At 35.7% G+C, this 20,612-nt stretch overlaps 2 protein-coding genes across 5 annotated transcripts; both read left to right on the forward strand.

Annotated features, from left to right (window-relative positions):
- Positions 1-442: 442 nt before the first annotated feature.
- On the forward strand, positions 443-3,441 carry LOC128726318 (GTP-binding nuclear protein Ran). Its single transcript, XM_053820121.1, has 3 exons — positions 443-570; positions 1,690-2,310; positions 2,380-3,441. Exons 2-3 carry the CDS (start codon positions 1,888-1,890, stop codon positions 2,593-2,595), a joined length of 639 nt encoding a protein of 212 aa, XP_053676096.1. The 5' UTR covers positions 443-570; positions 1,690-1,887; the 3' UTR covers positions 2,596-3,441.
- Positions 3,442-5,723: 2,282 nt separating this feature from the next.
- Positions 5,724-20,280, forward strand: LOC128725352 (syntaxin-1A). 4 transcript variants are annotated; one of them, XM_053819089.1, is made up of 8 exons: positions 5,724-5,925; positions 12,787-12,967; positions 13,032-13,105; positions 13,190-13,373; positions 13,446-13,519; positions 13,697-13,834; positions 15,514-15,624; positions 20,009-20,280. In XM_053819089.1, exons 1-8 carry the CDS (start codon positions 5,893-5,895, stop codon positions 20,084-20,086), a joined length of 873 nt encoding a protein of 290 aa, XP_053675064.1. In that variant the 5' UTR covers positions 5,724-5,892; the 3' UTR covers positions 20,087-20,280. The 4 variants fall into 4 exon arrangements, with proteins under 4 accessions (XP_053675064.1, XP_053675065.1, XP_053675066.1 ...); XM_053819090.1 differs by lacking the exons at positions 15,514-15,624; positions 20,009-20,280 and adding exons at positions 16,842-16,952; positions 18,573-19,311; XM_053819091.1 differs by lacking the exons at positions 15,514-15,624; positions 20,009-20,280 and adding an exon at positions 16,842-17,394.
- Positions 20,281-20,612: the final 332 nt, after the last annotated feature.

A 20,612-nucleotide genomic window follows, 5' to 3' on the forward strand; every position in this document is an offset into this window, starting at 1 on the left:
TAAATTGGACCGCAACCTTAGTCCCTGTATTATCACAGCAATTATGGTGATCTATGTTTGCATACATTAAGATTGCATGACAATCCCGCTGATAACAGAAAATCTTCACCGCTGAACTTTGTGGGTTAAACGAAAACTGTTTACCCCTTGTGATTTTTCATCATGTATGAAATGTTGCACTATTTGCAGTAACAAAAAATTGAAAACATTTGAAGCACATTGCTTTTAATTAAAGAAATCTATGTTTTCTAAAAGCGGCTGTTGAAATAAAATAACGGTTTTAAAAAACGAAGTTTTAAATTTGATTTTTTGAGCAGTGATATGAAACCGGCAATGGTCAGTTAGAATTATCTTGAATAGGGAAATTTTCTTGCATAGCTTCCGCTTAATAAGATCTCTTTCTTTTTCTTGCTTGACATGTCATAGCGGGCTTAGGTAAAAACGAGACAACCGGCGCGGCATAGTCTGAAATTTCGCGCCTCAATCCGGTATCATTCGTCCCCTTTGCGCTAACCTAGACCGCGAGTCATTTTGTGAGTTTTTCATCGTGTGATCAAGTACGTTCTCGCTGTAAGTACTACGAAAATGTGAAAAATTTGTGATGCGTCTATAGCAATACGGCATCGTAATACTGCGTCACATATTTTGCCACGAAGTACTGCAGCAGTTGAATAATACCGAGAGTGCCATCATGGTTTTTTGTCTAAGTGAAGCTTTTCTCCGCAACTGCCGGCGGCTTGAGCGTCGGGAAATGCACGGCATTCGCAGCAACAGCAGCAGGCAAAAGTGAAAAGATAATTGATGTTCCAATTTCTTTTACGTTCTTGCTTGCAAGAGCGTGCATGTGATAGAGTGTCGTGTGGAAGATGAAATCGACACTATCGTCATCACCTTTGGTTCTTTTTGCGAGCCCCCGCAAAAGGGCAAGAGTAAGCGGCGGTGTCTTGGGGATTTTGGCGTAGGAATAGTAGCGTGCCGTTAATTTTGACAGCACCAGCGCCATGGTTTGTCGGTACATCCGCTTGTTTCAAAAATTCGCATTTTGGCTTTAACCATAAAAGTCAATGCTAAAAGTTTTGCATAGGATTTGCTAACAGTGACCCGATTTTCACTTAACAGGGTATATTTCATAGTAGACAGCATACGACGCAAATCTAATTCCCCATACCAACGCAGGAAAAAGTCCTAACGACGCTCGAAAGAACATCGATTTGTTTGCTGCATTTCCATTACGGCTTTTCGAACCGTGACACTATAGAAGGGAGTTTTAGTCACGATCGCGAACACAATATTTATAGCCTAATGATCGCATAGCGTCGTTTCTCGTATACACAAAAAATGAGAGTAACAATAAGTAAAAACAAGTAGGTTTTGTTTCTTCTGTGGCGCCCTCCTGTCACTGAAAGGAAGTTTCTCGAGCTATTATTACAATGCGGCGCGGTTGTTTTCATGTTCTCGGATCGCATAGTTAAAGATAAATGTCTCCAAAGAAAAATTCCATTCAAAGTTAATTTTGCTAATGCGACTTTAACGACTAATTGATTTTTATTATTCACAAACTAAATTAAACAATTGATACGCTGCGATATTATAGACAGGAGAGACTCAAGTTTGAGGTTATGCCTTGCGTCAGTAACACTAATGGTATATTTTTTTCTCCTCTTTTTTCATGTTCTTTTACAAATGAAGCTACAGCATCTAAGAGGACCGAAAACATAGCTGGTGCAGTTGTGCACTGTGTAGAGCAAAACTAACAGAATTCAACGCTGTTCAACTGCTGTGTACGCGTGTGTGGAAAACTTACACAGCCGGTGCATCGAGCCATACTTCCCTTACCTATCGTTTGTTCCTTGCAATTTTGTGTGATCACAAAAGTAATAAACGACAATGGCGGATATGCCCTCTTTTAAGTGTGTGCTAGTAGGCGATGGTGGTACCGGTAAAACAACATTCGTCAAACGGCACATGACGGGTGAGTTCGAGAAGAAATACGTCGCAACTCTCGGTGTCGAGGTGCACCCGCTGGTGTTCCATACGAACCGTGGCGCAATCCGATTTAACGTCTGGGATACGGCTGGACAGGAAAAATTCGGTGGGCTACGTGATGGTTATTACATCCAGGGACAGTGTGCCATTATAATGTTTGACGTAACGTCACGAGTTACCTACAAAAACGTTCCCAACTGGCATCGTGATTTGGTGCGAGTCTGTGAAAATATTCCAATTGTTCTGTGTGGCAACAAAGTCGACATCAAGGATCGTAAAGTCAAAGCAAAGTCCATCGTGTTTCATCGGAAGAAGAATTTACAGGTATGATAATAGACGAAATTTCGTGTCTCAGAATGAACGAATAATATGATGCAATTGCTTCGTTTTCAGTACTATGACATCTCCGCTAAGTCCAATTACAACTTTGAAAAGCCATTCTTGTGGTTGGCCCGCAAACTTGTCGGTGATCCTAACCTCGAGTTTGTTGCTATGCCCGCCCTGCTACCACCGGAGGTTAAAATGGACAAGGATTGGCAGGTTCAAATTGAAAAAGATTTGGAAGAAGCACAAGCTACAGCCCTGCCAGATGAAGATGAGGATTTGTAAGCAGCTTTAGATGGACGCCGGCAGATTTCGTGTTTACTCTCGGTTTTGTGTTTTTCTTTTTTTTTACTTGGCATTGTATGAATAAGAGAGAAACGACAGTTCAATCGAACTATGTTTGCAAACGAAAAGAAAGATAAACTACTGAGCGCAAGTAATCTTAAAACGGTTCGCGAACTACATCTAAAACACATCAGGGTGGTAGGCGTAACATGAGAACGTATAAAATTATTTCAGTTTAAATACCATATAGAAGACCTCTATTGATATTGAGGATTATAAAGGATGAACAGAGAGATAAACAACACAATGTAATACAGAGGAATCATACTTACCAGCAGCGTTTGGATTATTTGGCACTATTTAAAAAAGGCGATAGCTACAGGCAGAATTGAAACATAAAGATCTTATTTGTTGTGTGAAGGCTCGTCTCTAACCGTGGGGGTTGGATGGAAAACAACGGTAAGTTTAGCATCATTTTGCGTTTAGGTGTATTTGCAGACAGCAGGAATGTTTGAGTTTCCTTTAATTATAGTGTTACTGTATCGATGAAAGGATTAGGGCGATATATTAGAAAAAGAAAATACAGAGCTCACGCAAGATTCCACAATCGTAAAGTTTACAGGATAGTTTTTTTTTGCGATTGAGAAATCGTTTCGTTTCATCAATACGTGGTTTGTTCAATTATCATCGATTAAGTGCCCATAAGATGCAACGTTGAAGTATCCTATGCTTTAGTTAATCGTATAATGGCGAGCTGGGTGTTGAAGCATGGATTGTAAATTCCAGCAGCAACAGTATGATGTATCTTAAACATTTATTTTTCAATAGAAATCGGTTAAAGACGGATTAGTTTTCAGTAATTTGTATGTTGTGTTGCATTGATCCAGTGTCGTAGTATTACAAACTACCTTATACCCGGTCTGAGAATGAGAAAAGCAAAAAAAAAGTGAATTAAAAGAAAATAAAGTGCAACAGGAAGTAAAAACAAAACGTTTTGTTCCTTTCGTCGACGTGTTTTTTTATATGCGCGGTATGCATCTACAGCAACAGAGGCGAATGAATCTCACAAGCTCAGTCTTTTTAAAAACAATCAAAAATCTACAGCAGCAGATTGAATTAAAATGAAAGAGAAGCACTATTCAGCAGGCGGCGGGTTTACTGACGGGTTGGGCTGACTTTATGGACAGACTTATGAAATAGTTGTTTTAGAATTATTACCGCTTAGCGTATCCTGATGTTTCATCGAGGTATGATGATTGTGATTTGTGACAAAGAAAAACGTCTCTATGAGCATTTGAATTGGTATAAAATTAGACCACTTGCGAAAAAATGTCGAACATAGGTTTGACATTTCGAAAGAACCGGAATCGTGAGCGTTTCCGAATGCCTGCGTATGAGTGACATCTTTTCAGTCTTTCTCTCGTGCTCGCAATTTTCATTCGATTGCCGTGTGCCCGCAGATCGGTTGGGTTTTTACTGCAGTGAGTTTGTTCTTTTCATTTTCCGCATACTAAAGGTGATAAATAGTGCAATAAGTGTATCGCCTGTTCTGCCAAACTGTTACCCGCTTGCCTCTGAAGGAATTTGATTGCCCGCGTCGATTATCATTTTCCATTCGTCTTCACCATTTCTGGTGACTAATTCGGTGCTTCTCCTGTTTACTACCGGACTAAGGTTCGCCCAAGCAAAACCCCAAAGTGCATTAGTTCATCGGAAATCCCCGCCCGACAGTGGCGGACAAACTCTTGGTGGTGTTGCAGAAAAATCGATAATTGCCCTCGCAATTTTGTTGCTGATTTTTTTTCGCACTTTTCTGTTTTTGACACACCTAGCCCACAGCCAGCGATAGAGATAAAGCGCCAATGTGTGTTAAGTGAAACGACAAATTTGAGAGAGTGCGTTGATATGTGCGCGCGCGTGTGTGTGTCCGTGTGGGAGAGGATTTTTCCATCGGGGTTTCTCTCCGAATCTCAAAGTTTGTCCAATTTTCCGAATACGCCCGAAGTACGTCAAAATTTTCCGAACATCATTTGCTGCATTCGAGCAGTTAGTTTTACTTCGGCGTGTCGTTCACCGTCGCGCAAAGATATCGATTTTCACATACAAGACACAAGTTAGATTTTTTCATCGCCCAGCGGCCCCGTTGCTGTGAATATAGGCAGTTGAAATAGCCAGTGTCCTTACCGGTTTTGTTCCCAAAAGTGCCACGAAATGCAGGGAAACTGAGGACATTTATTTGCTTCTGCTGCTGCTGCGGGTACTGCGGATATCCGGATGGTGTGGATCCTCTTCCTTCCATGCAACCCCTCGCTTGGTCCTTTCGTGCAGTGAAGAGAACGGGAGTCTGGGTCTGGTCTCCCCCCCCCCATTTCGTCATTCTCGAGTGCTGTTCATGACGGGAACAATTCATCCACCCACCCGCAATGATATTGAACCACCCAGCTCTTAGGGCATGTGAACACGTCTCATCGACTGTGAATCAGTTTTTTTCGCTTCTTTGCACCCGCGCGAAGAAAAGGGGAACACGGCCTTTATGGTCGTGTATCCCGGCAACACCCCGCAGAATCCGAATTGTAAATGAATGCTAAAAATGCTGTTTTTTTCTCACGTTTCTCCTTTCGCAACGGCGCGTAGTGGATGGTCAATCGGTAGTGTGCAAACGGCGATTGACCAGTGTGAGATTGTAACAGCAGCAGACAGTATTCGTTATTTGCATGTCTCTTTATCATCATCTAATATTAAATTGTATGATAAATCTTTTGTTTCTGCTCTACAAACATATGCAGTGCTGAAAGTGTATGTGTGTGTGTGTGTATTCGGTGTGGAAATACAGTGCATAAACTAGGATAATTAGCAGTAAGGAGAAAGGTTATATTTTCGTAGATCGCTCGATGTTACCACCCACCCCCGTCTACATGAGCGTCGTCAGTCGTCGTCGTTAGGCATCCTTCACATCAACCACCCACCCACCGCTCCGGAACGCGGCTGACCGCGATCGACCGCACGTGGGTTTGGTTTGCGCTGGTTGCTTGGATTCGAGTACGAGCGAAGACCTTGCATTTAGATTGGGGGAGTAAACGATCGCTACAAAAGCGGGAGGCGGCTGAAGAAACGTTTGACACATCGAAAAGAGCAGTAGCTTCTATACCATCCACCCCCAAAAGGACATACAGAACAGACGAACATATATACTACACTACCATCCTACCCATTTCCACGCATACACAGGCAGAACATACATAAACACTCTTCCAGGAAGCGCATAGAGGGAGCCACCATCGATAAAAAGCGGTCAAAATGACGAAGGACAGATTAGCAGCCTTGCAAGCGGTAGGTTTTCCGTATTGTTTCTAGCTTGTCGTATTTTATTTTATAAGTCTCTCTATTCGTTAAGCACCACATTTCTTTGGTTATTCAACAAAGCTGTCCGCTTCGGACAGACAATACTGAGACAACATGATACAAAATTGTTACTTTTCTTTTTTTTACTGGCATTTTTATTGGTACATCTTACGTACTACATTTTACTGATTTTTTTCTGATTTTTTTTGAATAAACTTTTAGCAAAATATCCGCAGTGGAACAAAATGTCAATCATGAAAATCAAACATTTCGTTGTTTTAAACGTTTTTTAAACCTCTCTTCGTTATGAAAACGGTTGAGGTGGTATGATTTTTGTAATGAATTTGAATGGAATAAACGTGACCTCACACGGAACGGTTTCAATGAACGAAAGGATTCGATGAATTGAACCTCGATTTCAATGATCTCCTCATGTTTGTTACTACTGGATTAGTGAACACGAGGGATCCGATATACCACCGCTGTTGCTGGTTTTATACCTTATACAATCAAACATGTAGTGAGACCCTATGATAACGTATTAGTGGGGATATATTTTTGCCATCATCCTTTTCGACTCTCTCTCTCTCTCTCACACACACGCAAACCGAGAAAAACGGGTTTCCGTGAGATACACTACTAAGAGCAAAAGAAATAGTTTTACACTTTCCATGCGTTAGATCCTTCCTTTAGCTTACTCACTAACACACGTTTAAATTTCTGAGGCACTCCTCTCAGTGTCAGCTACGCGTTGTTACTCATGCGCTTGCGACAACGCAAGGATTCTGTTTTGCTTAACACACACACATAAGTGAGAAGGCGCACTCATTTGGGAGTAGCGATGGATGACACGTGAGAGATGTGGAAAACGTGGAAAAATTTTTCAGGCTGACTAATACCAGAGTCATTGTAGATTGAAAAATGACAAACGAAATGGAGCTACAATTTCCGTTCATTTTAGCACTTACAAGAATGTCTATAACGGTCCTTGCGTGGTCCTTGCGCTAATGCCAACTGTGCACGTGGGCCTGTTCCATGCTTAAGGGAAATGAATTGATATTACAAGGAGTGGAACTGGAAGGAGTGAATCTTCCGGCCCGAGAGAGGTAACGTCCGTCCGGTATGGAACCGGCACAAAACAATCCCTGAAATACTGTTTATACTGTTGGTCTGCCGCTGCAGCACATCTGCTTTTGACGAAGTTGCGAGAGTAAATAGCACTCAGGAGCAGGGGAAATACTCCATCAGTGACGCAATTTGTAACTACACCTCGAACGTCCTTACAATGTGAATTTTCCCCTTGTGCTCTCCTCGTTTTGGGCTTCCTCTCGTCATCTCGTTCACATATATCGTTCACGGTGCACTGCAACAACAGCAAGATGAGACTGTATTGTGTACTATTTCATGAATGAAAAAGGTGATTCATAACCATGGCTATATCGTCATAGTCTCTTTATATGGATAATTTGGATGGTGCATGGTTTTGCAGAAACAGGCTTACTCACTCATGATTTTTGGCTTGATGTAAAGGCATTGATTGTTAGTTTTTGCTTGCCAAGGGAAAAACATATTCAACGCTCAGGAAAAGAACGATTACCAAGTGCTGGTGCGCTGATTTTGCATAAGTAAATGCTCTGACGCATCCAACCAGCCTAACCTGTTGCAACCTAAAGGAAGTTGATATTTACAGCGTGTAATGGTTGCGCATAAGATATTTTAAATGCCAACTCTAAATGCAATTCCTTACCAGCCGGCATAATGTCGAGGAAAGAATTTTTGAATTTTCATTTCCAAATAGCTGAGAGTCTGGCCATTATGCGTAAAGAACTAATGGAACATAATATGAACCAAATGCTTATCTTTCTCAGCCCTATTTAGGGAAATGAATCATTCATGAAAAAAAATGTGATATTGCTTGAACTTCTTAACCACGTTATAAACAAAAGCACAATGCTCAATGAGAAGCCACACGATGGCTCGCACTGCTTCATATGCGGTAATTGCGTCTGCGCAGCACATTCTATCGCTTGATAGATCTTACTATAGTTAAAGGAAAAGCGAGACCGAGTGAAACCGAAAGAGCAAGGGCGAAAGCTCTGCAGTAGAAGACAAATGGTTCCACCGATGAAATTGCCGTTTTTCGAGACGCGCATACCTAAAAATGAGTCCTTTGCCACATTCCTTGGTTGTAGCGAGCCACACACCCACTGTGGCTGTACCCCGTTAGTTGGCCATCAGTTTTTCCAGCTACATTATCCTGATCTCGGTTAGTTTTTGTTCGGTTGGGGAAGATTTCCAAACGAGAAACGAACGACTACGCATGGTTTTCTAACACGCCGTCTTTTGTGCGTGTGCGTGACTAAAGATTTCGCTTCAGAAAAGGCGTTTACCATTTTTTTTGTGGCTGACGGAAAAGGGCATAATTCGCAAATAATCAATGAATAGCAATGTCAATGAGTTTGTTTGGATTATTAGTAGTAAATGAAACCAACCTACCTGTCTCTCTGTCTGGTTAGGCAAGGTCTGTTACAAGATAGAAATTATTTTACTGAAAAATGAGCAAAAATCACTACTTAAAATCACTTAATAAACAGCACTACTTAAGCTAGTAAAAAAACTCTCATTTGGCATCTATCACTTTTCAAAATAAATTATGCCTGATGAACTAGAGTGTGGTTTATTTTTGTAGCAGTTTAAACGAAATGTAAGACATTTATTTCTGTATTGCGTTTCTTTTCAATGCTTGTAAGAGTGTCGTTACAGGTAATTTTAAGAAGCAGCGGCATAATTTTTCAACAAAGCCTCAAGCCAATATGTTACACACAGCGCTTTGATTGCTGTAGCTGAGCAAAAATGAGCAGATTATGTGTAATTAATGTTTGCGTGAAGTAAGATAGGGATTTATTTGCCTCTAGGAAATGTTATACAAGAGACAGATAATGGACATGTCACATGAACATGCTTCCTGTTATGTTACTGCATTTAATATATATATATATATATATATATATATATATATATATATATATATATATATATATATATATATATATATATATATATATATATATATATATATATATATATATATATATATATTCAAGCTGTCATTTTAAAATGGCTAAAGATTGACATTTGAGTTCCACACACTTTTGTTCTAGGATTTTTTTGTAACCGTTCTATTACCGATATTTTGCTATGATTTTGGTATCAAAACATTTTCATAAAACAATTATAAAACGAGATTTGCCATTTATATGGCAATGTTTGTTATCCAATATTATTTGTTTGCAAGTGTAAGACTTGATATCCCATAGATTGTAGTCTATTATCGTATCTTGATTTAGTAGTATGTGCTTGGCTATGATAATTGCCATGTGTATTCCATTCCCTTCTTCCCAATTCCAATGTTTGTTTATTGTGTAAATAAATGTACAAATTAATGTTTATTTATTTAATATTTTGATAACTGTGTTTCAATATTCTAATATCACTAAACTACTATTACAATTAATCCCACTGCTACCGATACTAACACAACTACAGTTACAACGCTACTATATCACACTACTGTCGCATAAATACTACTTTACAAAAGTACATAAACAAATCTCACCACCTTTTATCGTTATTTTCATTACTTCTATTGTGAAACAAACATCATTTTTTCAAACAGTTTTTTTTCTTTTTTCTATTATCATGCAACAATTATCAACTACTACTACTATTACTACTACTACTACTAATTTATTGCTATTGTTACTATTACTACTACTACTACTGTTACTACTACTACTCTTACTACTGTTTTTACCTGTACTGCAAATGAACCATCAACCTCCACCACCAAATATGATTCATCTTCCTCCTGCTATCGTGTGTACATCTGAATGTGTGTAATCGTTTGTGGTTTTGTGGATGTGTTTTGATGTGCAAACTAATGGAAAACAAATATGACTATTAAAACCAACACCTGCTGTATTGTAAAATGTGAATAACGTACCTAAAAAACTAAAGGATATAGAGGTTAGTTAATTTAATTTTGTGTAAACAAATTGTTCTTGAATATTCTTCTGTTATCATTTTTCTACGGCATGTATGTTTTTTCCCTAGTAATTCCTTGTACCATTAAATGTTTCTTTTCAATGACTACCGTTGGCACAAATAAAGCATAAATTTATGTTTGATGTTTCAAGTTGCTTAACCTTCTCGATTTTCGTTAACCAAAATGTCGGCTGTTTTTACCCTGTTTGCTTTTAAGATTTTTTTGTTTGGTATTCTTATACCCAAATTCTTGACGCTAATAATAATAAGGTGAGTTTAATAAGTGTCGCTTTAGCTCTTTTTGTTTGCTAATTTTTTTAGGCATGCCATCCAATGATCATTGGTATGATGTATTAATCGTTTGTTATCACCCCTAATGCTTCCTGATTCAGATATTATAAATAAATGTTTCTTGAGTTAAGTGTTTATTAAATACCGCAGAAGGCAGCATCGTAATAATAGTAAAAAATGACCCAGTCTAAACATAAATATTAGTAAAGTTTTCATAAAATATTTAGCGGTTTCATGTCGTAAAGCGCTTAAACCAAATCGTTTCAACTTAACGGTTCGAGGAAATACTAGGACAATATGGTTAGAATTTTGTCATCTATTTTATGATGATTGATAATTCCAATCTGCATTGCTTTTGCAGAATGAAAAAAAAACATCTTCATATGATAATTCCATTCTCAATACCACCAGAAAACTTTTCCTATGACTAAATATTCTTAAAAAGGAAAGTTTATCATAAACGATGTGATTTTCATACGTTAATCGTATTCGTAAACATACTTGTGAGTCAATTCTACTTCTCAATGAAATTAAAAATTGCTTATCTACCAGTTAAAAAAATAAACTAAGATTCATATCAAGTATAGACCAATTTGCGTATGGATAACTGATAATAATTTCTAAAAATACTCTCAATTTAGCCACGTTTCGATAAAAAATCGTATTTTGTTCGTAGGTCATTTTATGCTACCCTATGTTTTTTTATACCTTCTGTGGTCCAATCTATGCTGATGTAGCGTTTGGTTTGCTTCTGGCGGTCAAGGGCGAACTAAGTTCAAGATCCCGCTCAGTCAGTTCCTATACTAAAAGCAAGTACAAAAAAGGACGACTAAACCGACTGAAGCGATGTCAAAAGTTCCATGTATTCATTCACTTCGGTGATTCATTTTACATTGCATATTGGTGATGTATGGAATCAGCATTTCCTCGACCATTATTAGGTGGTGTGGAAGCTGCTCGACTGTTAGAAGGCATGGAAGCTCCTTCTTCTCTAAGACAACTCGTCTCTCATCCACGTCTGTTAGAATGCCGCAATGCGTTGCAAACCGCCAGGCAAAAAAAGAGAATATTGTGTGTAGAGAAAAAAAACATACTCTGCAACACTCATAGCGCCAACGATCATGCGCAGTTATTTCATAAGCTTCCTTGGGCTCTCACTGTAGTCGTATTGGTGCACATACACTTGCACATGCCCAATACTACTTCTAAGAAGAGTTGAAGGTTTCGATTTCCATTTTCGGGTGTGTTGGTGCGAAAATGGTAAGAAGTGGAAACTGAGGAAAAATCGACTGATTGTTGCTGTCGATGTCTTTTTTCCTAGTCTAGACTATGGCTAAATAACCTTAAAGAATCCTGGCTAAATTTGAATTGCAAATATATAAATAAAATTAAATAAACACATTATGGTATTTTGTAGCTTAATGCAATGATGACTAATGCTTAATGTTGAAACCTAATGCAAAAAAAAGTAAAATGATAAAAAAATATTTCGAATTAAAGGGTCAAATAAATTAAATATGAACAAGTTATTAACATCACATTCTTCGTGAGGCAGTCTCTGAGTAAACTATATTTAATTTACTTTCGCTTTATCAAGATATTTAAAACGAGAAAACAGCTATTGTCAGTAATCGTGTTTCATCGTGACTGCATGAATAATTCGACTGTCGATAGGGCGTTGATTAGCCAGAAAATGTACTGCATGTTTTATTTCTTTCTGATATAGCTTTGTTAATACTTCATTTATGATAGTCTTTGTTTTTTTCTGTTGATTCCATGTTCATTTCCGTTTCAATGCTCAGAAAAGGATGATTCATAGATTAGAACTACGATTATATTATTGTATGCGTTTATTTCAACAGTTGAATTAAAAAGTTTTGTGTCAAAACTTTAAATTATTTTTTTTACTTTTAACATGCAAAACCTTAAGATGTTATAATGGAAATGAAATAGTTATGACAAATCATATAATTTATAGTGTTCGATGATGTAATTCGATGAACGTCGAACCGCTTTATCATCCTACCGTTTTATCTAATATGGTTTCTTCTATTCTAATGACAATTGTCTAAATTTTGGTTTCGATATGTGTGCTTAGAATGCGTTGTCATATGTGATTAAATTTAAGAATATGAAATGAATAATGAATTAGAGAAACAAAGTAAAACATCTCAATCTGATGTTTACTATATAAACGAATAGAAAATTAAAAGACAATCGAGGATTGTAGTAGCAAATGGTTGCAAAAAAAATAAAAATAGACAATGAGTTAATCTATAATTGTTTCATGTAGTCTCCAACAATTCCAACAAAATGATTCAAGCTTGTTGCGTATGCTGCCTTAAACAGTACGGTTTTGGTATATTTCCATTATTTCATATCAGTAGTTAAATGCTGTATATATATATATATATATATATATATATATATATATATATATATATATATAGTTTATAGGTAGATACATACTGAAACATACTTAACGCAAAATATATTATTCTGCTAAACCCGTAGGCTCAGAGCGACGATGAAGACATGCCAGAAGATGTTGCTGTTCCAGTGGAGGGAAGCTTCATGGAAGATTTCTTCAAAGAGGTGGAGGAGATACGGATGATGATCGACAAAATACAAGCTAATGTTGAGGAAGTGAAGAAAAAACATAGTGCCATCCTATCGGCTCCGCAGTCAGATGAAAGTAAGTAGCAATACGCGAATTGTTGCCGATACAATCAAACTCATTAAAATGTAATTTATTGTAGAAACTAAACAGGAACTCGAAGACCTCATGGCCGACATTAAAAAAACTGCCAACAGAGTTAGAGGGAAGCTTAAGGTTTGTAACACTCAATTCATCGTATGAATCTCATTTATTGTTTAATGGATTGCATACTCTTGCATTATTTTTTACTTAAACTAGGGTATAGAACAAAACATTGAACAAGAAGAACAACAAAGCAAGTCGAATGCAGATCTGAGGATACGGAAAACGCAACATTCGGCTTTATCGCGCAAGTTTGTTGAGGTCATGACGGAGTACAACCGGACACAAACAGACTATCGAGAACGTTGCAAAGGAAGAATACAACGACAGTTGGAAATTAGTATGACACAATTGCTTTCAATTTAAGCATGAATATCATTCAAAAACTTGTTTTATTTAATGTATTTTGTAGCGGGTAGAGCAACGACGAATGAGGAGTTGGAGGAAATGTTAGAACAAGGAAACTCGGCCGTCTTCACACAGGGGGTAATTTTACTTGTTTGTCAACTGTAAAATCATCTTCAAGTGCAGTGTTCAATGCACTTCTCTTACTAGCTTCCTGGGGATGTATTTAATATTACTAATTGCAATGGTTTTATTGTCTTCTTTTTTCTTCACTTGTACGTTGTTTCTTTTGATGTCTTTCTTCTGATATATATCTAGATTATCATGGAAACCCAGCAAGCCAAACAAACACTGGCAGATATCGAAGCTCGGCATGCGGATATTATTAAATTGGAAAATTCGATTAGGGAACTGCATGATATGTTTATGGATATGGCAATGTTGGTCGAAAGTCAGGTAAGGTTGATAATTTACATGCATGATTCGCACTTGTTGATGTGTATCCATATCGTAATAGCACTATTATCCACCTATCAAAAGAGAAGCGGGATCTTGATGTATTGATAACATTTTGAAGGAAAAATTTAGGTCTTCAAAATCATCACTCAAACCCCTAATAACTGAATTCCATTTGTGTAAATGAAGACTTCGTAACAATTATTATGCGCTTGTTCCTACTAAGTGAATATTTGTTTTCTGTTTGATAAATCTGATTTTGAAATCAGATTATCATTCCGGAAAACAAAAAAAAAATAGATGAAGATGATTGTTACTTAGATCTCATTGACGCAAGTTTATTTGTTGATCCCAGTTTTTGCTGCTTGCGCTCCAAATGTGTATGCATCTATTTAGTTTAAAATTGAATTTGATTATCGTAAAGGTTAAAAACCATAACTATGATACATTTCATGTCTATGTTTCTTATTGTGATATATGCCCTACTTTCGTTTGATGATCTTTATCATGGCTATATATTTTTTTTATTTAAACTGTTATTTTTCAATTATATAATCTCATTATGATACCAATGAATTATATATTCATCTTAAACAAATTCTAGTCATGTAAGAATCCTCTGTTCGCTGTTCCAATATCGTAAAACTTTAAACCGGTTCTATGATGTTGTAGAATACAGCTTACAGATGCTGAATGAAAAATTTACTGTAGAAACTTCAACGTTCAGCGACGTTAAAACTAAATTCGTGCATAATTCATTGCACATAAGGACTTTGCGTTGATCCTCAAGCGCTACTTTGGAGGCTAAGAAGCTGCTAGATTAGTGAATCTGTGTGATCTTACGTACGATCTAGCTAACACTTACATCTTATTTGTAAAAAAAAAAACAATTCAAAATACGTCCGAGTATCATGTAACAAATGTTCTTATTTTCGTGCAATCGACTAAAGCTAAACTGATATAGAACCATGATGTAAAAAATAATTGTCGAGTTTGGAAAGTATGCAGATTGTATTGCTCGAACCTAGTGCTATCAAATCGCGTGTCTCTTTGTCTATCACTCTCACTATTTATTTGTGTTGCTGTCCCTTTCACATATCGTGCTGCCTTAAGTACAATTTAGTACAATCAAACTATCAAATTTAAAATATAATTATGTTGTGTGGTGGAATCCTCTATTCCAAATTTTTATGTAAATGTTTCCATTATCCCATGTAAACAGTATGTACATCTATGTATTTAGATGGGAAAATTTTGTTCTATATATATATATATATGTGTGTGTGTATATGGTACTTGAACAATTATTGCTCGATTTCTCTCAAATCGTCTAATCATGCTATACTTTGTTTGTGTGTATGTAAAAACTATCAATTCCTATTCTCTATTGTACGCTAGAACTTCAAGATTGTTGCGCTCATGTATGCGCATAATAATTTTTCGCCGGTTGAAAATGATAATCTATCACCAACCGTTTGCAAAATATACACCACAATTCACACACGACGTAGAGCAGTGTACACGTGTGATAGTTAGCTTTATAAAAAAATCAAATTGCAATTCTGCTTTCCATCACGAGACACTAAATAGTTTAAACAGTTGAGAGAAAATTAAATCAATGGCAACGGAAATTCGAAAAAAAAATCAACAAAAAACAACACTACCTCCTTTTCCTTCAGGGTGAAATGATTGATCGTATAGAATATCACGTCGAACATGCAATGGATTATGTTCAAACAGCGACACAAGACACAAAGAAAGCGCTTAAATATCAAAGCAAAGCCCGCCGGGTGAGTAAATGTACCAAACATTATGCTAATTTTGTTTTTTTTCTTTTTTTTTTCTTTTTATTCCCATATAATGACATGCTCTCTGTTACCTCCGTTATTATGTTTTGAATGTTTCATTGATAAAAACCGTTGATAAACGGTTTGTTACGGTGGACATACAAAATCGTTCCCACCCACGCTCTGTTTCTTTACCTCATGCTTACTCCTTTAAATTTCCTACCGTGTTGATTTATAACATATTTATAATGCAATTTAAAATATTCTTATATGGTACTTTTCGGGGAAATGTTTTCCAATGCTTACTGATATTTCTTAAACTTCACGCTATATTTATTCACATTGCTTTAAATGTTGCATTCTGTATTCTTATCTCTGCTAATTTGCACTCTCATTTTATATTCATAAAAAAACACTTATTGCCTGATTTATATATTCTTGTAAATTGTTTTATTGCTTTTCGTATGCATGAAATCTAACGATATGAATCATATGAATGCGCGCGTCTGTATGTGTGTGAATGCATGTTTAAAATTTGATGGTTCCGTGATCTTGTTGAATCAAAACTATTACTACTTTGACGGCTTGTGACTTCACAATCTTCGAATATGGGAATGGGCCCTGCTGCTATGCATATTTGCTGATGATGGATAAAATATTTAATCTACGCTCACATATTAACAAAATCGAATGACTGTACGTTCTCGGTGGAAAATTGTGATTTTTACACTGCAACGTTGACATCTGCATTCGGGACTATGTTCGGTATCCGTTGTCTACTAACTTCGACTACTTGTATACTCGCATTCGGCAACCTGACCTAATAACAATCTTAACAATTCTTTGGTGCAATATATCTCGACAACTATATGCTTTTTCCCTTTCGAGTATCCTTATCACCTATTGGTATCCTTGCAATTTTTCTGCTATGTTTATGCACTGAATACCCTTTTCAAACCCTCAAATCCTTTGGACTTGCACCCCTTATATATAATGGTGAACGTGAAAATCTTCACAAACGACTATATCAATGCAAAACATGTCACCTGTTTGCAAATTTGCCATGCAATGGGCACTCCTTTTCAACACACGCACAACTGCCCGCGGTCGATGTACATTTTGAGTTCCTGTCCGTAACTCGACCTCAAACCACCTTCACGTCCTGTTGCTGCCATACGTTACGATCTTGACGCAAAACTTCCTTTCATGGCGGACGAAAGGGTGAATTGGTTGACCGAATTGAGTATCAAGTGGAAAACAGTCGGGATTATGTCACATCGGGACAACAAGACTTGGTCCAAGCTGTCAAATATATGGCCAAAGCCAGAAAGGTACGTCTTTATTTTGTTCGGGATTTATATGGAACAATTGCTTCATATGATATGTTATAGGAGTTTAACAAAATTGTTCAAAAACATTCTCATATCAACTAACATTTCTTATTATAGGTTTTTTAGTGAAAATGTAGTATACTTCAAGAATATACTACTAAATATATAAAAAGTATGTATAGAAATAAAAAAAAATAATAAATATGCATAAGCTATGAAAAGAAGAAAAAATCATCGGTAAAAATAAAAATACGATCATAGGTTTGCAATTCATTGCAATGTTTTAAGCAAACTGGTATACAAACTACTGTACAATTGCTAACGGGAAATGCTATTTACCGTTATCTTATTAATATTTTGAATCTAATATTCTCATATTAATAATACTAATAACCTAATTCCTTTTGAACAAATTAATTTAAAATTCAAATTTTTAAATGCTACTGCGCGTTTCAGCGCTGTTATATGCAATTGTGTATTGTAATGTCTTCGATCGTTAAACGAAGATGAGCATACATAAAAATAAATAAACAACAGGAAAAAGACTGAAACTCAAATAATTGCTTGATAATATTGGACTTAACACAACATATTAGTATGGATTATGGCTTGTTGTTATGATAAAGTTAGATATAATATTAAAAAAAAGTAATGTATGTTGGTTCAACGTAGGGAAGTAAAACCATAGCATTCGGATAGGTGGATTGCGGTTTGATGCAATTGGTGATTTGATCCAATGCTCGATCACATGGTTCAATACGAAGAATGCATTGTGCAACAAGAAACAGCTGTAAGCTTTTGTTATGTTTACCTGTGTTGTTATGTTTACAAGTTTTGTTATGTTATGTGCAAATTGAATGTCTATAAACATGTGCCTATGGAATCATAAACATGCACTTTGTATAAGAATATCTCGGTGCTGGAAAGCGTGGTTTTTATCTTTTCGTTTCAAAAACTGTTATTTATATTTTTGTTTTTATTTCTATTTCCCTAATTATTGTTTTGCAGAAAAAAATTTGGATCGCTATATGCATTCTTATTGCAATTGTATTGTTAGTAGTATTTTTGGCGATCTATCTTACTTGAGCAAACAAGAAAAAAATGTATGACATACAGAGCATCATACATACACGTACACGGAAATATGTGTGATGTTACATAAGATGGCATCGTTCCCCCACTATTAAAAGTTGGTACGTTATGATATGTGTTTGTTTAGTTGTAACGGAAAAATGAAAGTTTCAAAAATTAAAAAAAAAAAACACTTATTTGAGCGTAACATTTCTATATAGCTTATATATGCTTTTGATTCGAAGGATCTATTCCTCAGTAAGCATTACTTTCAGCCGTTTAGGCATCTCATATTTTGCAATAAATTTTCACGGTTTTAACAAATTAACACAATATAATACTAACAGTAGATTAATTCGTGATATTTTGGATGCTCAGTGAATAACAAGAATGGTTGCTGAGGCAAATGCGTTATTCTTAATCGACATTGATAAACCGAAAAGCTGTGTAGAATGTTATTTTCAACCAAGGCTTATGTATTATGTACTCTTGTATATTGCACGGCTAGTAACTTTGGTTAATTTTTTTTGTTTTGTTTTTATTTTTCAGAAAAAAATCATGATTGCTGTATGCCTATCCATTACGGTCATCATTTTAATCCTAATTTTTGTTGTTTAGGGAATATAAATGTACGAGGAAATAAAAAAAGATCAATCGTTTATTTATGTTTGCGGGCCCAGTGTTCCAAAGTTATCGTAAATGTACGTTTCACAAATAATTTTCAAAGTTGCATATAACTTTGTTCTTCCGAATTAGAAATAATAAGTTACTGTAACTGTAACTGTAATTACTGTAACATACTAATTTTTCACTCACAGAAGATATACATGTCTCCACTATGCAATCAATTTTAAACTCCTTTGATGTTGCAATAAGCTGTTAAATGTTTTAATCTAAAAACATATTAGCGTACAAGGCTAAATTATTAAATTTTAAAAAAGGACGTGCAGTAATTTTGTTTAGTATTGGTTTATAGCAGTTTCATCTATGCCCGCAGTAGATCTTTTGCTAAATTTGTTGTTTTATATTGTTATTTATGGAAAAATGTAAAATATACACAAATGTGACTTGTGTGTAAAACTATTACTAAATCATATGATAAAAATGATAGAAGCGACTAAAGATAAATTTATTTGGACGGCATAATATAGTGCATTTAATTTATTATACAAACACATACTGTATAATATGATCGAAATTATATTTGATGTGCAAAAACATATTTTGGCTTGTTGATGGATAGTCATTACAAAGTACAAAATATATTTGTGCGCTTGTTATTGTTTAATTATTATTTATGAGGTAAAAATAATTGGGTTTATCAATTAGAATAATAAAGAAAATTTAAAGATATGCATTTTTTATGAACTTAGGTATGAATGAAGCGTATGAATGTGTGAATGAACAATTATTGATTTAGTAATATTAATTATTAATTTTAGTCTATAATAATTTAGTAATAATTCGATATCCACTTGTATCGAATTTCATTTATGTTATCTTTCCGACAATATTTACTTTCATTTGCGACAATAAAGCTTTGTTGCATGTGTTGATTTTGTATTATTGCAGGTGTTAATGTTTTCCTTTTCTAGTGTTAAATTTCTTCAAACAAATCGATGTTAAGAAATCGAAACTGAACGTTTGAAATTAGTTAAATGTGTTGCCTATTTCTTCTAGTAATACAATACAATTCTATGCGTAGTTTCTATTGTTTCTATGTTTTTATCTTAGAACTGTTTACTACTACTATGCTTTCGAATTCTTCATGTGTATTATTGAGCGTGTAATATACACGAATTTTTTCATTTTTTTGTTTTAAATGGTATTTTTATAAAAAAAATATTGCTAGTAATCGAGTGCTATGTATATCACTAAATTGAAAATATTTTCTCTTCCCTCACCGATCACGAACAAAAACACAATAACACACATTGAACACCTGTAATGACGTTTGCTGATGTGTTGCACTTACAACCCTGCAGAAGAAGATTATGATCCTGATTTGTTTGACCGTGCTCGGGCTGATCGTAGCCTCCTACGTCAGTAGCTACTTCATGTAAAGCGAATACGAAGGATTGCGAAATGGAAGTGTGTGAACTCCGTGAAACAACGCATCGGATGGTGTTTTATTTGTTGGATTGTTTAAAACGAACGAGATAATACTTGATAAAAAAATGGAAGAGGAGCGCGCCTGCAGGATTTCCAATATCACAAAATCAACTAAAATTATCAAAAACGCTGCACAAAGAAAAAGGAGAAGACAGTGTAAGAGCATTTTTTATGGGTTGATGCAAAATTATGAATGACAGGAAGAACGTTTGGTACATTGAGAAAAAGTTCATTCTATTTATTGTTTTGTTTTTGCTGGTGATATTGAAATTCTAATTCGGTTTTAGCAAACCATAATCGCTTAGAAAACAAGTGGCGCTAAACGACGACACTGTTTTTTTTTTGTAAACGCAACAATCAGCGTTCCAGCGATATATTTAAAATCAATATCATATGTTGAGTTGGGGTTGTTTATTTAATTTTTCATTGTTTCAAAGTGTTTTTGTTAAATAAGAAGGCTTGGGAGGCGTTCGATGA

The sequence above is a fragment of the Anopheles nili genome, chromosome 3 (assembly GCF_943737925.1).
Source record: "Anopheles nili chromosome 3, idAnoNiliSN_F5_01, whole genome shotgun sequence".
Lineage (NCBI taxonomy): Eukaryota > Metazoa > Arthropoda > Insecta > Diptera > Culicidae > Anopheles > Anopheles nili.

Excerpts from the sequence above, each read along its gene's own strand:
- LOC128726318 (XM_053820121.1), top strand. The coding sequence starts at position 1,888 with ATGGCGGATATGCCCTCTTTTAAGTGTGTGCTAGTAGGCGATGGTGGT. Across the intron at positions 2,311-2,379 it reads ATCGGAAGAAGAATTTACAG|TACTATGACATCTCCGCTAA; the intron begins GTATGATAATAG and ends CTTCGTTTTCAG.
- LOC128725352 (XM_053819088.1), top strand. The coding sequence starts at position 5,893 with ATGACGAAGGACAGATTAGCAGCCTTGCAAGCG. Across the intron at positions 13,106-13,189 it reads GAGTTAGAGGGAAGCTTAAG|GGTATAGAACAAAACATTGA; the intron begins GTTTGTAACACT and ends TACTTAAACTAG. Across the intron at positions 13,835-15,513 it reads CAATGTTGGTCGAAAGTCAG|GGTGAAATGATTGATCGTAT; the intron begins GTAAGGTTGATA and ends CTTTTCCTTCAG.